The following is a 20,494-nucleotide window of genomic DNA, read 5'->3' on the forward strand; positions in this document are numbered from 1 at the left end:
GGGGGGGGGTATTAGATGATTTTGAGCATTGTGATAGTTCAACCGGAGCGCCTTCGCAGTGCTATCTAGCGAATTCAAAACACTCAACAACCACGAGCAGAATCTGGAAAAGTTCGGAGATGATGTCTTCACACAGCGCCTAAATTTGGGTGGGATTATATGCTGTGTTTGATCGTTAGGCTACCATCCTGAGCCCACTTCAGACAGTGGCATGCAAGCTGTCCAAATCAACTCATCGGCCGAGCAAATTCAGGAGCTCTGTACATTGCATTGTATTACGACGTCCCATTTTGGGCGGGTAAGAACGTCTTTTTGATCATCAAGTTAACCTCGTCAAGCCACCTCAGACAGTGGCATGCAAAGCTGTCAAAATCGTTCATGAGCAGAGCAGAGCAGATTCTGGAGCTCTTTCCGATGCATAGTCTCACAGCGCCCGAATCTGGGTTGAAAATTTCATGCTTTTGATCATCAGGCTACCTCCGTGAGCTACCTCAGACAGTCTCAATCCATAGTATGTACACTCGCTAGTCTGCTCTGAGTTAAAGGGTATCGCATCAGTTCATTCCGTCTCATCTCATCTCCTGTCTCTACTCCTCAGTCTTCCGGATCAGGTTCTCGGATGGCTGAACCCGCTGAGCCCACTCCGTCCAGCTCCCATCGTATAGCCGCCTCCCTTCCTCTGGGAACCCGGCCTCAACGAGCGCGGCGTCGATGACGGCAGCTGTGACGCCAGTGCCGCAGGAGCTGATTATGGGCTTCGCGGGGTCAATGCCTTTGGATTTGAAGAGGGACTGGAGGTCGGAGGCGGGGAGGAGTGCTTTAGTCTTGGGGTCGAGCAGGTCGGAGACGGGAACAGAGACGGAGTAGGGGATGTTGCCTGAGGATAGTCCTATGCAGCACCGTATCAGTACATAAGAGCTTACCGGCATTCAGGGTATGGAGGGATGTTCGAGAGGGCACTCACCGGCCCTTGGCTCGGGATCCACCCCTTTCCACCGCCCCAAACTCCGCGCATCCAGTATCTGCACCTTCTCGGCGCCCTCCTTCCCCTGCTCCTGGGCGATCTCCTTGACCTCCTCAAACGCAACCACCTTCGCGGCATCCAGCTCGGAGACGGGGTACTCTACGCTCTCCACCTCCGCCGGCTTCCCGCTCTCCAGCGGCAAGCCCTCCTCGCACCACAGCTTGAAGTTATTCAGCACATGCACATTCGGGTGCCCAAATACCTTCAGCGTCCAGCCGACCCTCGGCGCGCTGAAGATGCCCAGCTCTTTGCTGTCATACACGACGACGCTGTCGTCCTTGCGGATGCCGAGCTTGCCCATGGCGGCGGCGAAGTCGGGCGCCGAGGGCAGCATGTGCGGGTACGGCGAGGCCGGGTCTTTGACGGCGTCGAGGTCGAAGAAGCGGGCGTGCGGTATGCGGCCTGCGCTGAAGGTGTCGATGCCGGTGCGGCCGTCGTTGGGCAGGAACCAGGTGGCGCAGAGCGGGATGATGCGGGGCGCGGTGGAGAGCCGCGAGTGGATGTTCTTCTGCAGGGCGGCATGGAGCTGGGCCGGGGTGACTAGATAGGTGGGGAGGTGGTGTTGCGAGGAGTCGGACATGGTGCGGCGGGTTGCGGTGGTGAGCGAGAGGGAGGAGGCGGAGAAGAGGCGGGTTGTGTGGCGGAGGCTGGCGAGGAGCATGGTGGAAGCTGGAGAGGGTTGGGACGGAGGGATTATGGGGTGTTTGGAGTAGTGCGGAGCTTGGAGAGTGGGGGGGGGGGAGCTTAGTATGTATATGAGGGAGGGTGAGGAGCGCCGGGGAAACGGGTTGCACAAAGCATGTGCAGCGGAGGGAGCTCCGCACGCCTAGGGCCCTTTGTCGGGCCGTTCACGTAGACATGTCACTAGTAGAGTGCAAAATTAGGGGGTGAAGAGGGGGGACTGGCAGTGTTTTCCTACAGATGTGAAGGGTGGGAAGGGAAAATGGGTGAATTGACGACATGCCAAGCATGAATTGCGATACGAGGTACCCACCCGTCCTATCTAAACACGCTGGGCGGGAAAAAGCGGCACACTCACAAAGTCGTCCTGTGTGTACGCCTGTGTGCCAGTGCTTGGAGGGTTTCAACTAGTTTCGAAGAGCCCAAAGTGAGGAACTCCCATCAGGTTGCAATCTCGGAAACTGCATTGAAGCACCCCAAGCAGGTATACACATCCACCCCCGCGGCTCGTTCCAATTAAGAGTGCCACTTCTTGTATGCCCCGCGTGCTAGAGTCAACACTGGATGGGCCGTGTGCGGTATCCACACTCTCTCCTCTACCTCTCCGAGCATCGCTCTGGCTGCATTGTTGTCCAAATCTACTAGAGACACTTCGAAAGCTCATTCAATCTCCGATTGATCACGGTAGTGGCTGCCCCGTTGCTCTCCGTCTTTAACGACCCCTCCCCTATCACTGTCACCGAGGACTGAGCGCCATATGAGTATGGACGCCGTTGATACTGCCTGAAATGCAATCCCTCATCCGGCAGTGTCCGTGAACGCAGTTCTGGCTTGCTATCCACCAACATGTACAGTTGTGGCCCACTATCAGGATGGAAACTCTTGGAAACACGCAGTATCGTTGCTCGATGCGACATGACCCCTCAGTTTTCGGCCTTGCTCAGCCCTCATTCGATGGAACAGCGCAATGAGATTGCACGACAATGCTCTCGTATATGCACCTACCCGTGCTTCTGGATTGACACCAGGATGTAGGGGGGCGGGGGGAATTACTTTGTTTGTCTGACCAAGAAACCGTCGACCATCCCAGTCTCGGTGTCCGTCATAGAGTTGTGATCCCCCGGCCTTTGTTCAGCTCGAGTCCGCCCTATCTTCCTGTCTCATGTATCCTGGATATCCGTTTGCGCATCCAAAACTTGCTTTGGATATATTTTCCTTTCACAACGAATCTCGTCTCACTATAAACCCAACTAAATCACCTATTTCCTATAGCACAGGCATTGACTTGTCCTGTGTGCTCGACTGGGTCCGCAACTCGTCAAATTCAATCCCAATCATCGATATACTCAGTACCACGATCTGTCGAGCTCGGATATTATACCATGGCAAGCTATTAATTTCATCTCAGGCTTATGACGGAAAGTGTCTTTGGACCCGGCGCCATGTTCGAAATGTCATCGCAAGCCCTCCATCTAAGGTTCGAACGTGCAAGCTAACGCGTGCCAATAGGCGGGAAACAGATACGTAGAAGGGCGGCGAAAGTCGCCCACAAGGTTGACGTCTTCTACCATGGACCCAAAGCGACGAGAACGCCGTCGCTCGGTGAGCAAAAGCCCACCATTCCGAACTTCCATGCCGTCTCGAAAACCTCCACGCTATGGGAGTGCAGCTCTTACCGACAAGAAACATTATAACCAAGCTGAACGACGAAAGAAGACCACGATAGGCCACAGTATCTCTCGCAAGGCAACACACAAGCGTATTTCACGCAAGGCGAGACCTCCCGAAGAATCTCCAATAGGCGGTAATATGCCTTATCTTAATGGCGAATACTCGGAGCTGCAGAAGCAACAGAGAACCACGCCGATGGAATGCAGTCCAGAGAAGGACGCGGACGAAGGACTCGGCACCGCTCATGTCACGCCTTCTCGCATGGGTGGCGTGGCCTTAACGACTTTGATGTGTCTCCGGACGCGATTTCTCAGCGTCCAATTATACCTTTGACCCCGTCGCTCCGCACTAGCTTTACACAAGCGCTGGGAACGAACGACCGTAGAGTTCCCGACGAGGCTTCCAGCTATGAAAATATGGATCGTGAGCGGACTGTGATCAAGCACCACGCAAGCGACTTACAGCCACTGTCATATCTCAACCGCAAGCTGGAATATATAGAACCACAAATCACATTACGAGAGAGAACCCAGAATCGATTCGCCATTGAAGGAAGTCGGAGACCAATCTTCAACGAAGAGAAAGATGGAGAGTCAGTTTACTGGAGAACCCCCAGTCCCATTCCAAGAGATCCTAGTGATCTCGAAACATCGCCAACAGCAAGTCCAGAGGTTATGCCGGATGGAGACGAGGAATCTGAGTCTATACCCGCATCTCCCGTCAGCGCCTTCGGTGTAGATATGGAAGATCGAACGAACCTAGACGAGATCAATAGATTAGAAAAGCAGCTCAAGGAGAGAAACGACCTCATTATCATATATAAAGCCGAGTACACGGGCCATAAGAAAGACCGTGAACCCTTACCGGAGTGGAAAGATCGGGCTAGAGAGCGGGTGGAATACCTTGAGGCAAAGGTAGAGCGAATGGAATCCCTCAAGACAAAGGCAGAGCAAGATCTGCATGTCAAACGGCAAAGACGTAAAGATGTCGTGGTGCAAACAGAAAAGGCCCATGAAGCGATTCGCAAGAATCCCCAGGACGAGAACGACAGCTTCCAATCCAGGATTGTTTCACTCCAAGCCGAGTTGGACCACGCCCAAACAGTGGAAATCCAAAGACAAGATCTTACAGAAAAACTAGAACGTGAGATTAATATACTACTTGATCGACTTAAAGAGGAGCAGAAAAGGCGAGATTAATATACTACTTGCTCAACATAAAGAGGAGCAGAGAGGTCTCCTCTCCAGAATTGATATACTTCAATCTGAATTGACCCAGGCCGAAGAAACCGCTTCTCAATTACGAGAACAGACAGATGTACTGGAGCGTAATTATAGATCAAACCGAGATCGGTTCCAGACGGCGACCGACAAACTCGAAGCCGACAACGAGAGCCTCCGACGCCGTATAGCTCCACAAATCGGCCATCAAGAACAGCGTCCAGCGATACTTTCTCAGGTACCAACGCGCGGAAGAAGGATTCTCGAGCAAGGCAAAAAGAACAGGCTTGAAAACGAGCGGTGCCCTGTTCTCAGAAAGGAACACGCTCAACAACCATCTCCGGTGCCCTCGATTCATTCTACCCCAAGGGAAGAAGGGGAACCAGCTCCGTGGGAACAGTGCTTACGAACCGGCAACCCACGTCAGAAAATCGAATAGCCGGTCTCATGAAGCGACGGAGCGGGCGATATTGGCACTAGTATAAGAGATGGTGACATTGTGCTGATGCCAGTTGAGGCGCTTCGAAATTTTCTCGGATACCCGTTCGTGTATGCAGATTGGAAGTCTATCCACTGCGCCCGGTATCTGTTAGTCCGTTGAAGCCCCACAGACAGTGGCAGGAAAGTGTACGTATATCTATGACGAGGCACTGCAGAACCCAGCATCAGTGAAGGCGTGGGTTGAGATGGTCCAGTGAGGTATCAACCAAAATGCTTCCGTCGCCCTCTTGGCGCTGTCTGAGGTCGCCTCGCAAGTTTACTAGTTGTCCAAATTACCGAACTTCTCTCTTACTCGGAATGCTGAAAACACTACGAAGCTCCTCATGTAGCAGCGGTAAACGAGCGTACGGATTTCAATGACGAGGCATTGTATGTGAGTTCTGGGCCCATGCAAGAAATGCTGTCTAGGTTTGGCATTAGGTAGCAAGGACATATTACAATCCTAATCATGAAGTGACAAACTCATGCTATGTTACAGTAGTGAAGACCATTGAAGAGCGCCGCGGCTATGCCTTTTCCCCTGTGCTTCTTTATAATATATACTTATACAGCTTTTCGAAGACAATGACTTTTACCCCATAGCTTACATCGGCCCTTCTCAATCCTCTCTACAGACTCTCACTCAACCATCTACTCAACGCCCGCCTCAACTCCACTCCCGACTTCTCCAGCGTCTCATACCCCCTCTCCGCACACGCAATCTTCACCTCCTCATCATTCAACCCCGCAACACCCCCATCGCGCCTGATCAGCGCATCATCCGTCTCCAAGTACTCACACCGCCGCTTAACACTCCACCTCAAATAGCTCGCTGGGGGATCAAAATACAGCAAGTCCCACGCACCCGCATATGCATCCAGCTGCGCCGCCATAGCCAACAAGCTCTGTTTATCCATGACCGCAATAGCAGAGAAGAGATCATCAGCTGCCGGCTTCTGCTGCTCCACCCGTGTCGTAGCCTTCGCGGACGCCATGAGAATCCGCTCCTTCCTCCTCGCCCGCCGCCGCTCCGCCTTCTCCGCCTCTTTCCGCGCCTGCACCGGTATGCGACACGGGCCCGGCACCAGCGGCGTGATCCACAGCGCAACCAGCGGCATCCACTCCCCCAGCAGCAGCACCAGCGCCGCAAACGGCACCAAGCGCTTCATATCGCCCCTCGACCGCCTCAACAATTGCCAATCCCCTCGCGTGATTGGAGGCAGCGACGCCTGTGCATCCACACGCCCCTTGCTATTCTGCCCCTCCCCCCCCTTCCTCGCCCTAGCCTCCAACTTCTCCCGCATCTTCCACCTCACCTCCCCCGCGTACTGCGCATTCTTCCCCACGCGCTTGATCCCGTCCTTGTAGAAGCTGATGTACGTCTTGCCCGACTGCCAGAGATACGACGCCCAGCCCTGCCCCGGCGCGCGCGCCGCGACGTTCAGGGGCGGGGGGTAGGCGGTCTCGGGGGGGTTGAGGCGCAGAACGCTGGCGCGGAGGGCGGAGGCGCGGGCTACGCGGTCGCTGTGGCGGCCGGATTGCGAGGGTTCGGAGGGCTTCGGTGGGGTGTTTATTGGTTTAGGAGGCGCTGGGGAGACCTTTGGGTTTATGGGGGTGGGAGGCGGTCGGCGCGTCGCGGCGGTGGCGGTGGAGGCGGAGGCGTAGCGGCGACGGGAGGGGGGTGAGAGTATGGCTGGTATGAGCATTGACGCTCGAGTTGTTGCGTGCCGTGGTCGGTGGTATGGTGCTGTGGAGAGGTTCCGGGTTTGGAGGGCGTTCAGATGGCATTGAAGCGGGGAGATGCGCAGAGAAGTTGGGAAAGAGAACCCTAGGGCAGGCGATTGGAACTTCATAGCGACAAAAGCGCTTTAGAAGAGTGTAGGTTATGTGGAAAGATGAAGCGCAACAGACCCTCTGCGGAGATACGACTAAGATTTCTCGGTACGTCAGACGCCAGGTCGCGCCGTCATCAATTTTCGCGATTGGCGCTATGACACGTGATGCAATGTCTTAATGTAGCAATATGTACACTCTTCTACCACGGTCAGGAATATCTCATCACACCTCGACAACTCTAAGCCTACCGCCATTTCCTATTTTGTTCATTTATTTCGACCCGCCGGAGCATCTCAAACAGCAAACAGGAAAAAGCGATTGATGAGTTGCTTGAATTCTTTTGCTACATGCGCATGGTCAATGCCATCAAAACCCATAGCCTCCATGATTATTCCACGGCTGCAGCAATAGCGCCACACGTTCTCCGCCCTTGAAACTCCTTGCCAAATATAGAGACACAGGGCAGTTATGTACAGAAGAGGAAATCGCCTACCTCCGGTATTTTGCCAATTGGGCCATGATCTCATTCATGTCAGGTTGTGGTGCCGGTTGGTTTTGTGCCGGGGGAGCTCGAGACTGCGGACCATTTGGCTGCTGGCCTCCAAGCAAGGACGCCAATGCTGGATTATTTGCCAGAGCTGCATACGCATTCTGATCAGGGCCCCCTCTTAAAGGCGTTTGTTGACCGTATCCCTGCTGCGAAGGAGGTCCAGCAGCGGCACTTAGAAGACGGGCCAAGTCCGGACTTAGGCCTGTCTGGGGCTGCTGCGCCTGCTGTGCGTTTGGCTGCTGCATCACACCAAGTAGCTTCTGCAATCCCGACGTGTCGAGAGAGGAGATCAGGGTAGAGAGATTTGCATTCTTAGCCGGTGGTGGAGGGCCTTGACTCGGAAGTCCTTGCATTTGGGGGTAACCAGGCTGCGACAAGCTGTATCCTGAGGATGGCATGCCGTATTGTGTGGGTGTCGGGGGAGCGATAGGCAACACGTGAGTGTGTTTCGCGTTGAGAACAAGCTTAGCAGCTGTAGATGGCTCGAGATCAGCGTATTCTATGGATTTCTGTCAGTAAAAGCGCTTCAAGACCGATTAGCGCCAAATACCTTCATATCTGATATTATTCTCCCCGCCTCTCCTATCGAAGATCGTGAGCGGAATCTTACTTGTCTCGAGCGATCTGCGATCGAGCTTAGAGACAGCTTGAACACCCTCCAGGATCTGCCTTCGGACAACTGCTTCTTCTGACAGACGAGGACTGAGCAGAAGGACATTACAGCGCAGGCCTTCTCGGTGGAAAGCTCCCTCAACCCATGCAATGAAGTCCCTATATAGAAAAAAATCAATGACGAGCTTATCCATATGAGCTGTGGAACGACGAACCGAACTAGGTCATCTACAACGATGACTTGAATGTCGGGAATCTCATGAGGTGCCCTTCGTGGAAGAGGCAAGTCGTCTTCGGTATCTCTCCTAGGTGAAGGACTCCGGTACCTTCCTCGCCCAAATCCTGGCGGAGACCTGGATGGACTCCTCCTCCGTCCATCATATCGATCGCGGCTCCTATCCCTGCCTCGGCCGCCGCGGCCACCACCGCCGCCCCCACGAGGCGATGGGGAGCGTCCAGGACGGTAGTCATCACGACTCCGACGGAACTCCCTGTCTCTTGGAGACGACCCATTTGGCTGGCTACTATATCGATCCATACCTCGGCCTCCCTGAGAGCCTGTTCCCCCTCGAGTGTAGTCCGGTGAGCGCGATCTACGTCGAACGCCGCCGCCCCTAGCGTTATTGCCTCCGTCGTCTGCCTTGCGGGTATTGCGCTGAGGTTTCGAGATCTCGAGGTCTGAAATGGTCAGAACTGTTCAAAGATAGCCATAGAGCAAATTCAAACTTACGCATCTTTCTGCCCCGAATGGATTGACCCTGCTCTGCCTGTAGGGCAGCACGACATTGATCTGCATCTAGAAACTGGACGAAACCGTATGCTTGCTTAATGGATATCTGTGCGAGTCTGCCGTGCCTGTAGAATCTGTGGAATATATCGCGCTTCGTGACCTTTTCCGTGGGAAGATTGCCTAGAATATGAGCACCAGAGTAAAGTCAGTGCACAGGGTTGAAAGCCTACCTATGAATAACCTAGATCCGAGAGGGAATTGATCCCATTGGCCATCGGTTACGAACTTCCTCTCTTGATCCAGAAACTCGTCATATATCTTGTTTATCGCTGGTGGCCATTTCGCATCCTCATCATCAAGCAGATCTAACTCCGGTCTGTGGTCAAGCGAGTCGCCTCGCCGAGAATTGGAAGTGTTAGGGCTTTGGTTCGATTGTGTAGCGGACATTGGAGGCTGTTGTGAGTATGCCGAATTGGGTGGCCCGGATCCGGGGGCATTCCCAGTCATCAACGGTTTTAGGCCGGGCTGGCCACGATAGGAGGCATCGGGGGCTTTGCGACTATGGGGATGATATGATCTGATGTCGTCTTCGGGGGCATAGTTCGGATGGGTGGCGGGCTTTGCCTGTGGGGGAGGTCGGGGGGGAAGGTTGGGAGCGGGTGGTAAAGTGGAAGTCGAAGCCAAAGCATTGCTCTGTGCTTGGGAGGCTTGAGAGGGCAGGGGCGCGATAGCATTGCCGTCATTTTGAGAACTGTTACCAACGGGAGTTGAAAGTTTGTCCATTATGGCCTGGAAGACGGCCCCTCCACCACTGCCGTTCCCATTCCCATAGCTCTCATTGGAGTAATCAGCGTAGCCCTGGGAAGGTTGGGGTTGTGAGTCTGCGCCGGGGTAAGGGCTACGAGCAGGAGGGTCATAGGAGATGGGATACGGAGATCGTTCTTCGTGCTTGGGTGTAGAAGTGGCGTCACTGAAGGAAGCGGCGGCGTGCTGCGGTTGGGCATATGTGTGTATTGCGGAAGTATCTTGGTTGCCCGGCGCAGCATATCCTACTGACCTTCCATACTCATCGTGCCCGCTGGCCGACGCGCCTCCAGTCTGAGCGTTGGGGTAGACAGGCGCAGACTGAGCCTCGCCATAGTAGGAGCGGAGAGCTGGGTCGCTTGGAGGGTTTTGGTGGGGAAAGGAGCTGTACGGGGAAGTGCCCTCGACACTCAGAGCGGACTCATGGAAAAGGGGATCCATTTGGAGTTCAAGGATGGGGATGTTGGAAGGCGAAGGGTAGTAAACGGGTTTTGGCGACTCGGGCGTCAGAGTTTTGCCTCGAAAGTGTTCTGCTTCTTGCGGAGGGCTGGGGGTCATGTAGGCTAGCAAGGCGCGCGGCCTCTTCAAGCACGCACAGCCAGAGAGAAGAAGTCAACTCAAGTCATTTAAGAGAAAAGGGCGGACAGAGGGAGCGCGGGCTGCGCGGGGTGGTGGCGTCTGGCAGAAGGTCAGAGGGCAGCCGTGGCCGGAGAGCGAGGCCGTGGCCGGGGCGCAAGCAGCTGCTGTAGAGGGAGCAGCAGGAGAGTCACTGCGAGGGGCGGTGGAGGAGTGTGGGCGCTGTGGGTTGTGGTGATAGCCGGTGGAAGAGTCACGGGCGGTTGGCGGTTTGCGGAGCAGAAAGTGGACGGCACGCCCACCGGTGGAGCAAGCCTGGTCTGTGGTTAGCCGTTTGCGCTTAGTCAGTCCATCACGACTTGCGGCCTCGCATTTGCACAACGACATAGCGCTCCATGTCTGTCCGCCACCATGTTGCGCTGCCCGGCGCGTCCTTTCGTTCCGCTCGCGTCTGCGCAGTCCCTGCTGCTCCCTGCTGCGCTGAGGCTCTTCGCCTCCCAGCGACTTGCGGGTGACGCGACTGCGGACGACATCCAGGCCGCGCGACGCTGGCTCGAGAAGCTCGACCCCGACACCATCCCCAAGGCCATCTGTGACCTTTCTTTCAGCAGGTCTTCGGGACCAGGCGGTCAAAACGTCAACAAGTATGCATTTCTGTGCTCATGGGTGCAAGCTAAACTGAGTCCCGAAGGGTCAACTCCAAGGCCACGCTGAAGCTGGAAGTCAACAAGCTGCTAGCCCACGTCCCCAGCCTCCTCCATTTTCCAATTCGCAGCTCGCGCTACTATGCGCCTCGTTCCAATTCTATCATCATACAAGCCGATGATAGCAGGAAGCAGAACGACAACACCCACAGCTGTTTTGCTAAGCTCCACAACCTCATAGTTGAGGCAGGCAGGGAGGCCCTGCCGGGGCAAACTTCGCCGGAGCAGTCTCGGCGCGTTAAGAATCTGTGCGTTGTAAAGTTCTCTGCGTGATTTCCGTCCCGTGCTAAACCTTCCTCAGGCAGAAATCAGAGAATGAGCATAGGCTAAAGGCTAAAAAGATGCACAGCAGTAAGAAAAGCACGCGGCGTGCAAGTGGGAATAGTGATTAGCTACAATACCTTACAAGTAGTCAATGAAAATGGTCCGTGGTTATTCATGCCAGCGTTGCGATCGAAAAGGCTATGTATCTCACTGAACTCTGCGCCCTTAGTCTTTCACCCAATTCATTGATTGCGTGGTCAATCCAGCTCCGCTCACGCCCACCTGGTCATCTCAGGCCCAATCGGCCATCATCTGTAGGATTGGAGGTCGAGGGTCAGCTCTGTCTACCATCATGACTGATACCGTTGAACTTATTGATTGCTCTTTTCACCTTTTCAATGACCTGGCAAAGCCGCCAAGGAGGGAGACGTGCCACAGTAGATGTCGCATACATATCTTCAAGCACTGAGGCGCCCTCCTCATGTACTACAGACCCCGAAGACCGTGGTCTCTGGCCGAGGCAAAACATGGTGGTAAAGGATGATGGCGGTGGAGAGCACGTGAAGATGTCGTCGGGATTCCGGGCTATCCCTTTTCCGAAAGAAGTGGCATTTCCTACAGCACATCTATTTCGCAATTGGCGGACTATATACTATACGGAGGACAGAAGCCAAAAAGAGAGTCTTGTTGCAGATATTAGAAACTATTCGCATGTATCTCAATATTGTGATAGCACTCGCGGGGTCGCGCGGAACGGCCACTGGCACCAAATGCAGCAGGTGCCACTTTCCAAAGTCAGCTGCAGGCATTTGAGTCTCGTCGCGTCCCTGAACGCTGCTTCAGGAGTGTCCGCACCGACCTCCCTCGCTGTCCACATCTTCCATTCCCCCTTCTCGACACTCCTTTCTCTTTCTTGTTCATATGGGGAGCTGTTAGGTAAATTGTTTCTTCGATCCTGATGGCGCCGAAATTTAAAGACGGAGATGTCGTCGCAACGGTACCAGATCCAACCCTCCCCTCCGCGTCCGAAGACTGGTGCTTATTTTACCAACAGATCTCTGGAAAATGGATATCATGGGCTCATACTGGCGCAGCATATGGTGAGTCTGCTTGAATCTCAACACGTCGACGCGTGCTAACCGTTGCAGCTGCCTTCCTCGGGGCTCTAATTGTGGGAATGTAATGCGCTTCCTGATCACTCCCTACCATCCAAGCTCACGCTGCACAGAGGCCTCCACTACAAAAAGATTGTACAGAACGAATTCTATGTTAGTTGGACGTATCATTGGGCAAACTCCTGCTAACCTGTGCCAGGGCTATCCAGATGAATGGTTCCCCTCCGTCTCGGCAACGATTGGAGACAGATACCCCGAGCGATCCGTCTTCATGGTCTTCATTGCCATAACATCTGGTACGCTTGGATGGGATATCACCAAGGCTGGATACTGAGTTTGTCTTAGGACCGCGCTTCGCATTGGTCGGCCTGTGGTACATCTTAACGCGGAAGTCCAATTCGACCTTACCCAAATTCGTTGCTGGCGTGGGCATATTCAGGACTTTGACATGTGGCGGGTGGACATACGTGACATCCACGGATGATCACCACTGGCATGATATCTTCATGATATCTTACCTGGTCGCGACGGTTCCCTGGACTTTAGGGTGCCTGGCACTGAGCCCGCGGAATCCCACAGCAGTGAAGTACCGCAAGATATTTGCCGGAGGTTTCTTTGCTACGCTGGTGCCTCTAACCTATTTCTTTCTCCAACATAAGGTCCACCGAGTGGCGGGAGGTAAGCGTTCAATTCCCTCGTTTTGTCCGCAGACTAATTTGACTCTAGCCTACACGACATACGCCTTGTTTGAGTGGTTAACGGTTCTTCTTGATGTCGGCTTTGATACGGTTACTGTACTAGATTTTGCCAGCCTTGAGATTGTGATCAAAGACGTACGAGGACTAAGTCGCGGGTACGTTACATGGCTACCCAAGTAGATAGTCACCCTGTCAGCTTCAAAATGAAATGATCACCGAGAAACCATTCTGATCCCAATGCGTATTCAGTAATACCCAAACCGTAGCCGAATCTGTTTTAGAGAAACAGTACGTAAGATAAGCATCCTTGGCACTCATCCGTCTCTTACAAGCCTATAGGAAAGACAAGGAAGTTGGCAACGTCTTCTCTGGGGCATTCTCGTGGTCAGCGGCCATCGATGCTGCTGCAGACGTCTACAACGGGGTCAGTCATCGTACTTTGAGCTAAGCTAATCATTTACTGATACTTGTCCAGTTTGTCTTCTGGTCGATGCTCACTTCTCTCGCCCTTTTGATCTGGTGTAAGTGAGCTCCTTCGACGTTCAGACTTATGTGCTAACGAAGCAGACTTCCCACTGTGGTACATGGGTCTCTGTGGTTACGAGATCGCGATCTTGGTCACTATCTCGCCATTCTTGCTCGGAATCAAGCCTCTACGCTTTCTTACCGTACGACGAGTCCGCCTTTGCCATCTCCTTTCCCTTGTTGGCCTCCTTTCCTTTCTCACAAAGACTCCTGAGAGCCGCCTCTTTACCACTGCATTCGGTGTTGGGATGTCAGCCTTGTCGTGGTCGGCCACATTCTATGGCGAGCGGTCTCAGCCCCAGCGCCTCGAGGCCCGCATTTCAGCTTTCATTCTTGGCTTGCTGGCTTCCAGTATCGCTAAATTCGCCTTCTGGACAAACAATCCCATTTGGCCCATTATGCACGGCCCTAACGGAGGCTGGAACAAAGTTGGGCTTGCTCTTGCTGTACTTGCCGTCCTACGATCCACCCGTGGCACTGCAAGCTCAGGGGCCGACATGCCTGCACCTGGCTCATCCAAAGGGTCTCGGACTCTCGCTGCTCTTGGCCTAGCTGGCTTGTTTTTCGCCCTGCACACTCTGCTCTCGGACTCAAGCACTATGATATCATGGGTATGGGAAGGGTATCCCGTGCGTGGTCCTCTCGCTGTTCCACATGGCGCCTACACTCTCCTAGCCATGGGATTGGGTCTCGTCATTGGTCTGTTCTATCCTACCTTCACTCGAAGCTGGACATTCTTTGGTGCAGGTTCCATCGGTGCTGCAGTCTTGACAATCTATAGCCACTGGACCGGATACTACGGTGCTCTAGTCCTCACCGTCTATATCATGGCGCTGTCTCCTGTCTTGATCTCGTCCGCTGCAAGATTCCCGCCTGGATCAACATTTGGACTCGCCTTTCTGGTCTATAACCTCGCCCTTCTTGCCCATGTGTGGACTGTTGCGTATGCCTTCGTACCTGGTGGTCCACTGTTGCGCGAACGCACCGATATTGTTATGACCGTCATGATGCTTTTGATCGGGTGTGGCGTCTTCGGAGCCAGCTCTCAGAAAGTCTCTCCATCCAGTGCAAAGTACCGTGCCAAGCTTGGCAGTATCAGTCCTGCAGCACGGAAACAGCGATCATACTATCTATATATCCTCCTTGGACTCGAGCTTCTAGCAACGTCAGTAGCGTACTTGCGATTCCCCAGCTATGACTACACACCTTATCATGCTGAAGATAAAGTCATCACAGCTGGCATTTGGACCATTCATTTCTCCGTCGATAATGACATGTGGAGCTCCGAGCACCGCATGCGCGATGTAATAAAGGAGCTTGAACTGGATGTTTTCGGCCTTCTGGAAAGCGACACTCAACGCATTCTCATGGGCAACCGCGATGTTACACAATTCCTAGCGGAAGATCTCGGAATGTATGTGGATTACGGACCAGGCCCTAACAAGCACACATGGGGAGCGGCACTGCTGTCCAAATTCCCTATCGTGAACAGCACACATCATCTTTTGCCTTCCCCGGTCGGCGAGCTTGCACCCGCTATCCATGCAACACTAGATTGTTATGGCAGTTTGATCGATGTCTTCGTATTCCACTCCGGGCAAGAAGAGGACCCGGAAGACCGCAGATTGCAATCTGAGTACCTAGCCAAGCTTATGCGCGAGAGCCCTAGGCCGAGTATTCTGCTCAGTTATCTGGTAACTAAACCCAAAGAAGGGAATTACAACACCTACGTTGGTGAGAAGAGTGGGATGCGCGACATCGACTCTTCCGACTGGGACCGCTGGTGCGAATACATCTTGTACAAGGGCATAAGGCGTATCGGGTACGCAAGGGTCAGCAGGAGCACGATTACTGATACTGAGATTCAGGTAAGTGGCACTGTTATTTTCAGCGCTGATTTCTCTTGCGAAAGGCCATTAGCTGACACAAAGTAGGCCGGCAAATTCCTCGTTGGCGCCCCCGAAGGAACTGATGACCAAATCTCTGAGGACCAAGTGCCTATTGGCCAAAGATGGCCGGCGCTTTTCAGAGGACAGGGTGTCAGGGACCATCGGTATCATGTGTTTGAGGAGCCAAGATACTACGCGTAGGAGAGGTTTTGGAGGAGCATGGAGGAAGTAATGGAGAAGGGGCGCTGTGCGCCTTGATGTAATGCTCCATGTATAAATATGCATCAGTTCCAAATTGACCAGCATTCCGGGTCTGCCGCGTTACATAGAAATAATGACATCGGAGTTGACACTTGAATAGTGCCGGCAAGGGGAAACGAAGCTGTAGATCATGTGTCAAATGTCCTGCCCTCACACATGCCTGGCCCTGCATTGATGTTATCTCAAATGCAAAATCCTCCTGTACCTACATAAAACGCACATGCCTAAAATGATCCCGTCAATTATTATATCACGTGATGACGTGGTTGTCGCGTTCCTCTCTCGTGTAACTCCCAGCTTTATCTCCACCCGGCACATCTTGTCCTAAGATACTCTCTTACTTATTACGTCGGACAATACTAGTTATTCTACCTAGTGAGAATAGTCGTATCTGCTTCAGTGTCCGTAAGCCTAGTCCTGCTTGCTTTCCACCTCACTGACACCTCCGCACGTCCAGATTCCTTTAGCAACCCCAGTACTATATCCCAACTACTCACACATCTTCTCACCTGAGTTCAACTCACTTCCATGTGTCGAGTTCCGCCGTTCGGCAATACCTCCCACCGCGTCCTCTTGCAACACACTTGACGTGTAGTCGTCAATCCGGCGCCGCCATGTTCAAACGGGCTCTCGCTGCTCACGAGAGGGAGAAAGCAGCAGGCTTACTCGATAATGACAACGCGAGCGAAGCGCCGGAAAGGAAGAAGGCGAAGAACCAGTCTGTCGTGCAACCGGTGGACTTAAGTCGATCAACGAATGGAGCTTACAAGAGAGCCTCGGAGGATATGAGAGGCGAACGATGGAGCATGCCCAACAATACAGTCTCTGCGGCGTCCGATTTTGTGCTTCCCGAAACCGCATATGGGGCCAATCCCGATGGCGTGCTGAGTCCAAGTGCTCTAAAGGCCCATGAACATCCCGTCAACGTCATTACACATACACCGCACCTCGGAACTACTTATAGATCACACACGCATGGGATTCCCATCGAAGCATCAGTGGTGGACGGAGACTATAGCGACCCTCGTTATCCAACTAGAGAACAAGAAAAGGCAAATGAGGCCCAACGCAAAAGGAAGGAGGGTCAACATGAGCATCCACCAGTCATCCTGGAACTAAGCTCAGATCCTCCTACCCCGGAAGCAACATCTACAAACTACACAAATTTCCAGGCTGAACCTTCGGATAGTTCTCCAAGCGTAGTCAATCTAGTAAGCTCCGACGAGGAGCCGTCCCCGGATCTATTACGAAAGACTGCAGATCGTGCCAAAACCCGGAAGGGGAGAAGTACTACATCAACCGATCATGACTCAGACGCCATATTCTCTGAGCCGGACAAGTCATTCCATGTTGCCTCGCATGCTAACCCATTCGGTTCCGCAAGCAATGTATTTGATACAGAGCAGCGATCAGACCCAAGCCAGAGCGTCCAATCTAAGGACATTGTACCGATCACGGAGCCTGAGCTCTGTAAAGAACAAGCAGATCTCGTAGATCTAATCGTCAGTGGAAGGAACGTTTTTTACACCGGTTCTGCAGGATGTGGAAAGTCCACAGTCCTCAAAGCATTTGTTAAACGTCTCCGAGAAAGAGGACTGCAAGTGGACATCGTAGCACCGACGGGTCGTGCCGCATTGGATATCAACGGCTCAACTACTTGGACCTACGCTGGATGGACCCCTAACCACCATGGAAGACCTTTGAAAACTCTGAAACAGGCCGCACATGGAAAATTTGTCCAAAAGAGACTGAGAGCGACCGATGTTTTGGTCATTGATGAGATTTCCATGGTTGAGAATCTCCATTTTGAACGACTCAATGAGGTCATGAAGGAAGGCAGAAACAATGAGTCGGCATTCGGAGGTGTTCAAATTGTTGTCACGGGGGACTTTTGTCAGCTGCCTCCAGTGAAACCATTTGGACATTGCATCAAATGCGGCAAAGAGCTGCGAGCAAACTTGGCTCGGACCGAATTCACGTGCCCTGATTGCGGTAAAGTATACTTCTTGAAGGACCAATTTGCATTCAAAAGCCAGGCCTGGAAAGAATCGAACTTCGTCCACGTGAACCTCACAAACATACATCGACAGAGCGATGCCGTTTTCATCAACATACTGCAGAAGTGTAGGATGGGCAAGGTCTTAACCCAAGCTGACCAGGATCTCCTCCTCAATCATCATTCTGAGACTAGGGGTGCCGTAAGACTTTTCGCAACCCGCGAAGAAGTAAGGCGAACCAATCTAGAAGCATTCAACCGACTCCCTAGTCGCGCGCGCTTATTCACGTCTATCGACACCTTCAAGTGGAACACAGCACATCGCAATCTAGAGTTCAAGACGAAGCAAAATGATGATGGCACGTTGCAAGCATTGCATGATCATCGCTTCGACGGCACGCTACGTCTGAAGCAAGGAATGAATGTCGTTCTTCTTGTGAACCTTGACATTGGTGCTGGACTTGTCAACGGTAGCCAAGGCATAATACAAGGGTTTGAGAAGTACGACCCCCAGCAAATGCCGAAGACCATCGAAAATGCAAGCAAAATCCCGCCAGTATCGAAGGAAGGGGTGCCCACGCCTCCAGTACCAACACTTTCAGGCGATCATGCCGCCTTCAGAGAGGGTCAAATCAAAGACTTCATTACCAAAAGTGGGAACAAAGAGTGGCCTATCGTGCAATTCAACAACGGAGTAAGACGGACAATTTATGCTGATTGCACGGTGAACGAGCTCGGCGACGAACAGCCGCATTCTTTACTTTGCCGAACGCAAATTCCGCTCACAGCTGCATGGGCTCTCTCCATTCATAAGTCTCAAGTTCGTTCGATGACACTCCTTAAAAACCTTCTCTGACCCGAATTCTAGGGAATGACGCTGAATCGCGTGATAGTTGACTTGAGTAAGAGTTTTGAAGAGGGCCAAATGTATGTTGCAATCCCCGGATCTCTTTCTCCTTCCACGTACTAACCATTTTACTCTCTCAGGTATGTCGCTCTCTCTAGAGCCAGAAGTCTTGACGGACTGAAAGTGGAAGGACTAGGCCGAGGAATGAAAGGCGGAGACGAACAGGTTCGAGAATTTCTGCGGGAAAAGTTTGGAATCACCTAAGGAGGTTACCTACAGTGCATGATTGAAGATACTGAGCCTTTTCATTAAAGGCCTCGGCGACTTGGTGTAGCTGTTGCGTTATTTCTCCTTCTTTTCGATATCAGGCTTCTAGATATTGTGATACCCCTTTAGTATGCTCATCTATTCGATTCAAAGTCTGTGATGTATCCTTTAGTCACGCTCAGATTGCAAGCGGAGCATACGGGAAAGCTCCAGGCAATCAGGTTGTGCTCCAGAATGGTCTCAATCTTTTTGCACATTCATTGATAGTACTTATGCTGGTCGCTACGTATTTTCTGCGTTGGCGATTGGTCTATTCCTTCACTCTCACGATAACCTTCCCAAAATGCCCTCCACCAAAGAGATTTTTCAACGCTATCTTACTCTCCTCAAACGGGAAGACTTTATCAACGGCAGGACGAATACCATGTTCCTCATAGAACCCCAACATCTCCTCGAATCGATCTTTGGGTCCATTCAGAATCCCCCCCAACGTGACGTTCCGCCGCAACGCAAGCACGTTTGTATTCAATCGATCTCCGGGATCGTCTTCTTTGCCAGAAAGGTACCCGATTCAATCAATGAGACCGCCGAAAGCGACGCAATCGAAGCTTTTTCGGAGAGTTCGTGCGCCACCGAGCTTGAAGATGATGTCGGCGCCGTAGTCGAAGGTGAGTTTGAGGACTTCTTGCTCCCATTTGGGGGTTGTGGTGTAGTTTATCGTGTGTGTGGCACCTAGGGCTTTGGCTTTGGCGAGTTTTGGCGTCAGAAGAGGACGTGATTATTGCTGGACGAGTTAATTTATATCAATTTGGTAGTCTTACATAGCTTCTGGATGGAAAAGAGAATTTCATATCTTACCTATTGCACCAGCAGCATTGGCTATCTGTAAACCCGCTATACTCACACCACCTGTGCCCTGCAATAGGACTACCTCCCCTTTACCACCTGTCTGACCCATTGGCCTCATACCGTTGATAGACATCCAAGCAGTCATACTAGCGATTGGCAGAGTACAGACTTCCTCATCCGTCAGATACTCAGGCACCTTCAAAAGGCCGTAAGTTGGGAAAACGCGATGAGTGGTCAAAACGCCTGGGTTTGGGCCACCTAGTCCGAAACCTAACATCTCCGCATTGACCTGGCCCGTAAGATGTTTTGGAGCAAAGGTTGAAACAACACGATCGCCCACCTTGAGAGGGCTCGGTGAAGATGATGGACCGACTGCCAGAACAACGCCGCACATGTCGGAGCAGGGGACGAGGGCAGTCGGCGAGTTCGCTGATTGGTGATGAGTATAGAGGCTCATAACGACTGCCAATTTTTAGCGACGCTGTCATTTCTGGTGACGATATTGATGAGCGTCCAAACCTTCCGTGTCTCGATAGTTCAATGAGACAGTCAGTACTTCAACCAAGACTTCATCTTCAGGTGGAACTGGCATCTCCCCTTCTGCCATCGTCAGATTGTCGAGTCCATCCTGCTTCGTCATCCATTGCTTGATCTTGGCCATCATGAGTATGTATGCAATGTAGCATCAAACTTACACTTTGGACAACGGAAATATGCCTTTTCATAGACGGGTCGTCCTTATCAACATTCATCGGATCGGGAATGCAGCTTCCGACAGCGTTTACGTATGGGTTTTACCGTGATGGATCTCCATTCCGGCCTATACTTGGCACGATGGCGCTCTTGATTATGAGCGCGTGATGCAGGTCCGGATTATATAGAGGGCGGCGTGAGG

The 20,494-nt window shown here is 52.6% G+C and overlaps 7 protein-coding genes across 7 annotated transcripts; 3 read left to right on the forward strand and 4 right to left on the reverse strand.

The window, feature by feature from the left end:
• Nucleotides 1-166: 166 nt before the first annotated feature.
• On the reverse strand, nt 167-1,725 carry BDZ99DRAFT_458616 (Rhodanese-like protein). The gene is made up of 2 exons (XM_033718957.1): nt 965-1,725; nt 167-889 (listed from the first exon to the last, which is right to left on the reverse strand). The coding sequence occupies exons 1-2, from the start codon at nt 1,683-1,685 to the stop codon at nt 588-590; spliced, it is 1,023 nt and encodes a 340-aa protein (XP_033581579.1). The 5' UTR covers nt 1,686-1,725; the 3' UTR covers nt 167-587.
• Nucleotides 1,726-3,274: 1,549 nt separating this feature from the next.
• Nucleotides 3,275-5,483, forward strand: BDZ99DRAFT_548669 (uncharacterized protein; the record flags this gene model as incomplete). The annotated part of the gene is made up of 3 exons (XM_033726938.1): nt 3,275-3,666; nt 3,762-4,519; nt 4,599-5,483. 3 exons carry the CDS (start codon nt 3,275-3,277, stop codon nt 5,033-5,035), a joined length of 1,587 nt encoding a protein of 528 aa, XP_033581580.1. The 3' UTR covers nt 5,036-5,483.
• A 222-nt stretch (nt 5,484-5,705) lies between these two features.
• On the reverse strand, nt 5,706-6,782 carry BDZ99DRAFT_377972 (uncharacterized protein; the record flags this gene model as incomplete). Its single annotated transcript, XM_033715090.1, has 2 exons — nt 5,706-6,327; nt 6,370-6,782. 2 exons carry the CDS (start codon nt 6,780-6,782, stop codon nt 5,706-5,708), a joined length of 1,035 nt encoding a protein of 344 aa, XP_033581581.1.
• Nucleotides 6,783-7,073: 291 nt separating this feature from the next.
• Nucleotides 7,074-10,433, reverse strand: BDZ99DRAFT_434331 (uncharacterized protein). Its single transcript, XM_033717438.1, has 7 exons — nt 9,617-10,433; nt 9,250-9,502; nt 9,035-9,180; nt 8,805-8,984; nt 8,290-8,752; nt 8,013-8,233; nt 7,074-7,961 (listed from the first exon to the last, which is right to left on the reverse strand). The coding sequence occupies exons 1-7, from the start codon at nt 10,164-10,166 to the stop codon at nt 7,402-7,404; spliced, it is 2,373 nt and encodes a 790-aa protein (XP_033581582.1). The 5' UTR covers nt 10,167-10,433; the 3' UTR covers nt 7,074-7,401.
• A 162-nt stretch (nt 10,434-10,595) lies between these two features.
• Nucleotides 10,596-11,280, forward strand: BDZ99DRAFT_379348 (peptidyl-tRNA hydrolase domain-containing protein; the record flags this gene model as incomplete). The annotated part of the gene is made up of 3 exons (XM_033715145.1): nt 10,596-10,828; nt 10,876-11,136; nt 11,190-11,280. 3 exons carry the CDS (start codon nt 10,596-10,598, stop codon nt 11,278-11,280), a joined length of 585 nt encoding a protein of 194 aa, XP_033581583.1.
• A 714-nt stretch (nt 11,281-11,994) lies between these two features.
• Nucleotides 11,995-15,722, forward strand: BDZ99DRAFT_506070 (uncharacterized protein). The gene is made up of 12 exons (XM_033724150.1): nt 11,995-12,149; nt 12,207-12,252; nt 12,301-12,331; nt 12,381-12,420; nt 12,467-12,563; nt 12,613-12,945; nt 12,994-13,120; nt 13,215-13,253; nt 13,305-13,389; nt 13,441-13,486; nt 13,533-15,358; nt 15,425-15,722. The coding sequence occupies exons 1-12, from the start codon at nt 12,111-12,113 to the stop codon at nt 15,578-15,580; spliced, it is 2,865 nt and encodes a 954-aa protein (XP_033581584.1). The 5' UTR covers nt 11,995-12,110; the 3' UTR covers nt 15,581-15,722.
• A 3,338-nt stretch (nt 15,723-19,060) lies between these two features.
• Nucleotides 19,061-20,477, reverse strand: BDZ99DRAFT_506072 (GroES-like protein; the record flags this gene model as incomplete). The annotated part of the gene is made up of 5 exons (XM_033724151.1): nt 20,295-20,477; nt 20,119-20,227; nt 19,609-20,061; nt 19,336-19,494; nt 19,061-19,299 (listed from the first exon to the last, which is right to left on the reverse strand). The coding sequence occupies exons 1-5, from the start codon at nt 20,349-20,351 to the stop codon at nt 19,061-19,063; spliced, it is 1,017 nt and encodes a 338-aa protein (XP_033581585.1). The 5' UTR covers nt 20,352-20,477.
• Nucleotides 20,478-20,494: the final 17 nt, after the last annotated feature.

Source organism: Mytilinidion resinicola, assembly GCF_010093595.1.
Source record: "Mytilinidion resinicola strain CBS 304.34 unplaced genomic scaffold BDZ99scaffold_3, whole genome shotgun sequence".
In the NCBI taxonomy this organism is placed as follows: domain Eukaryota; kingdom Fungi; phylum Ascomycota; class Dothideomycetes; order Mytilinidiales; family Mytilinidiaceae; genus Mytilinidion; species Mytilinidion resinicola.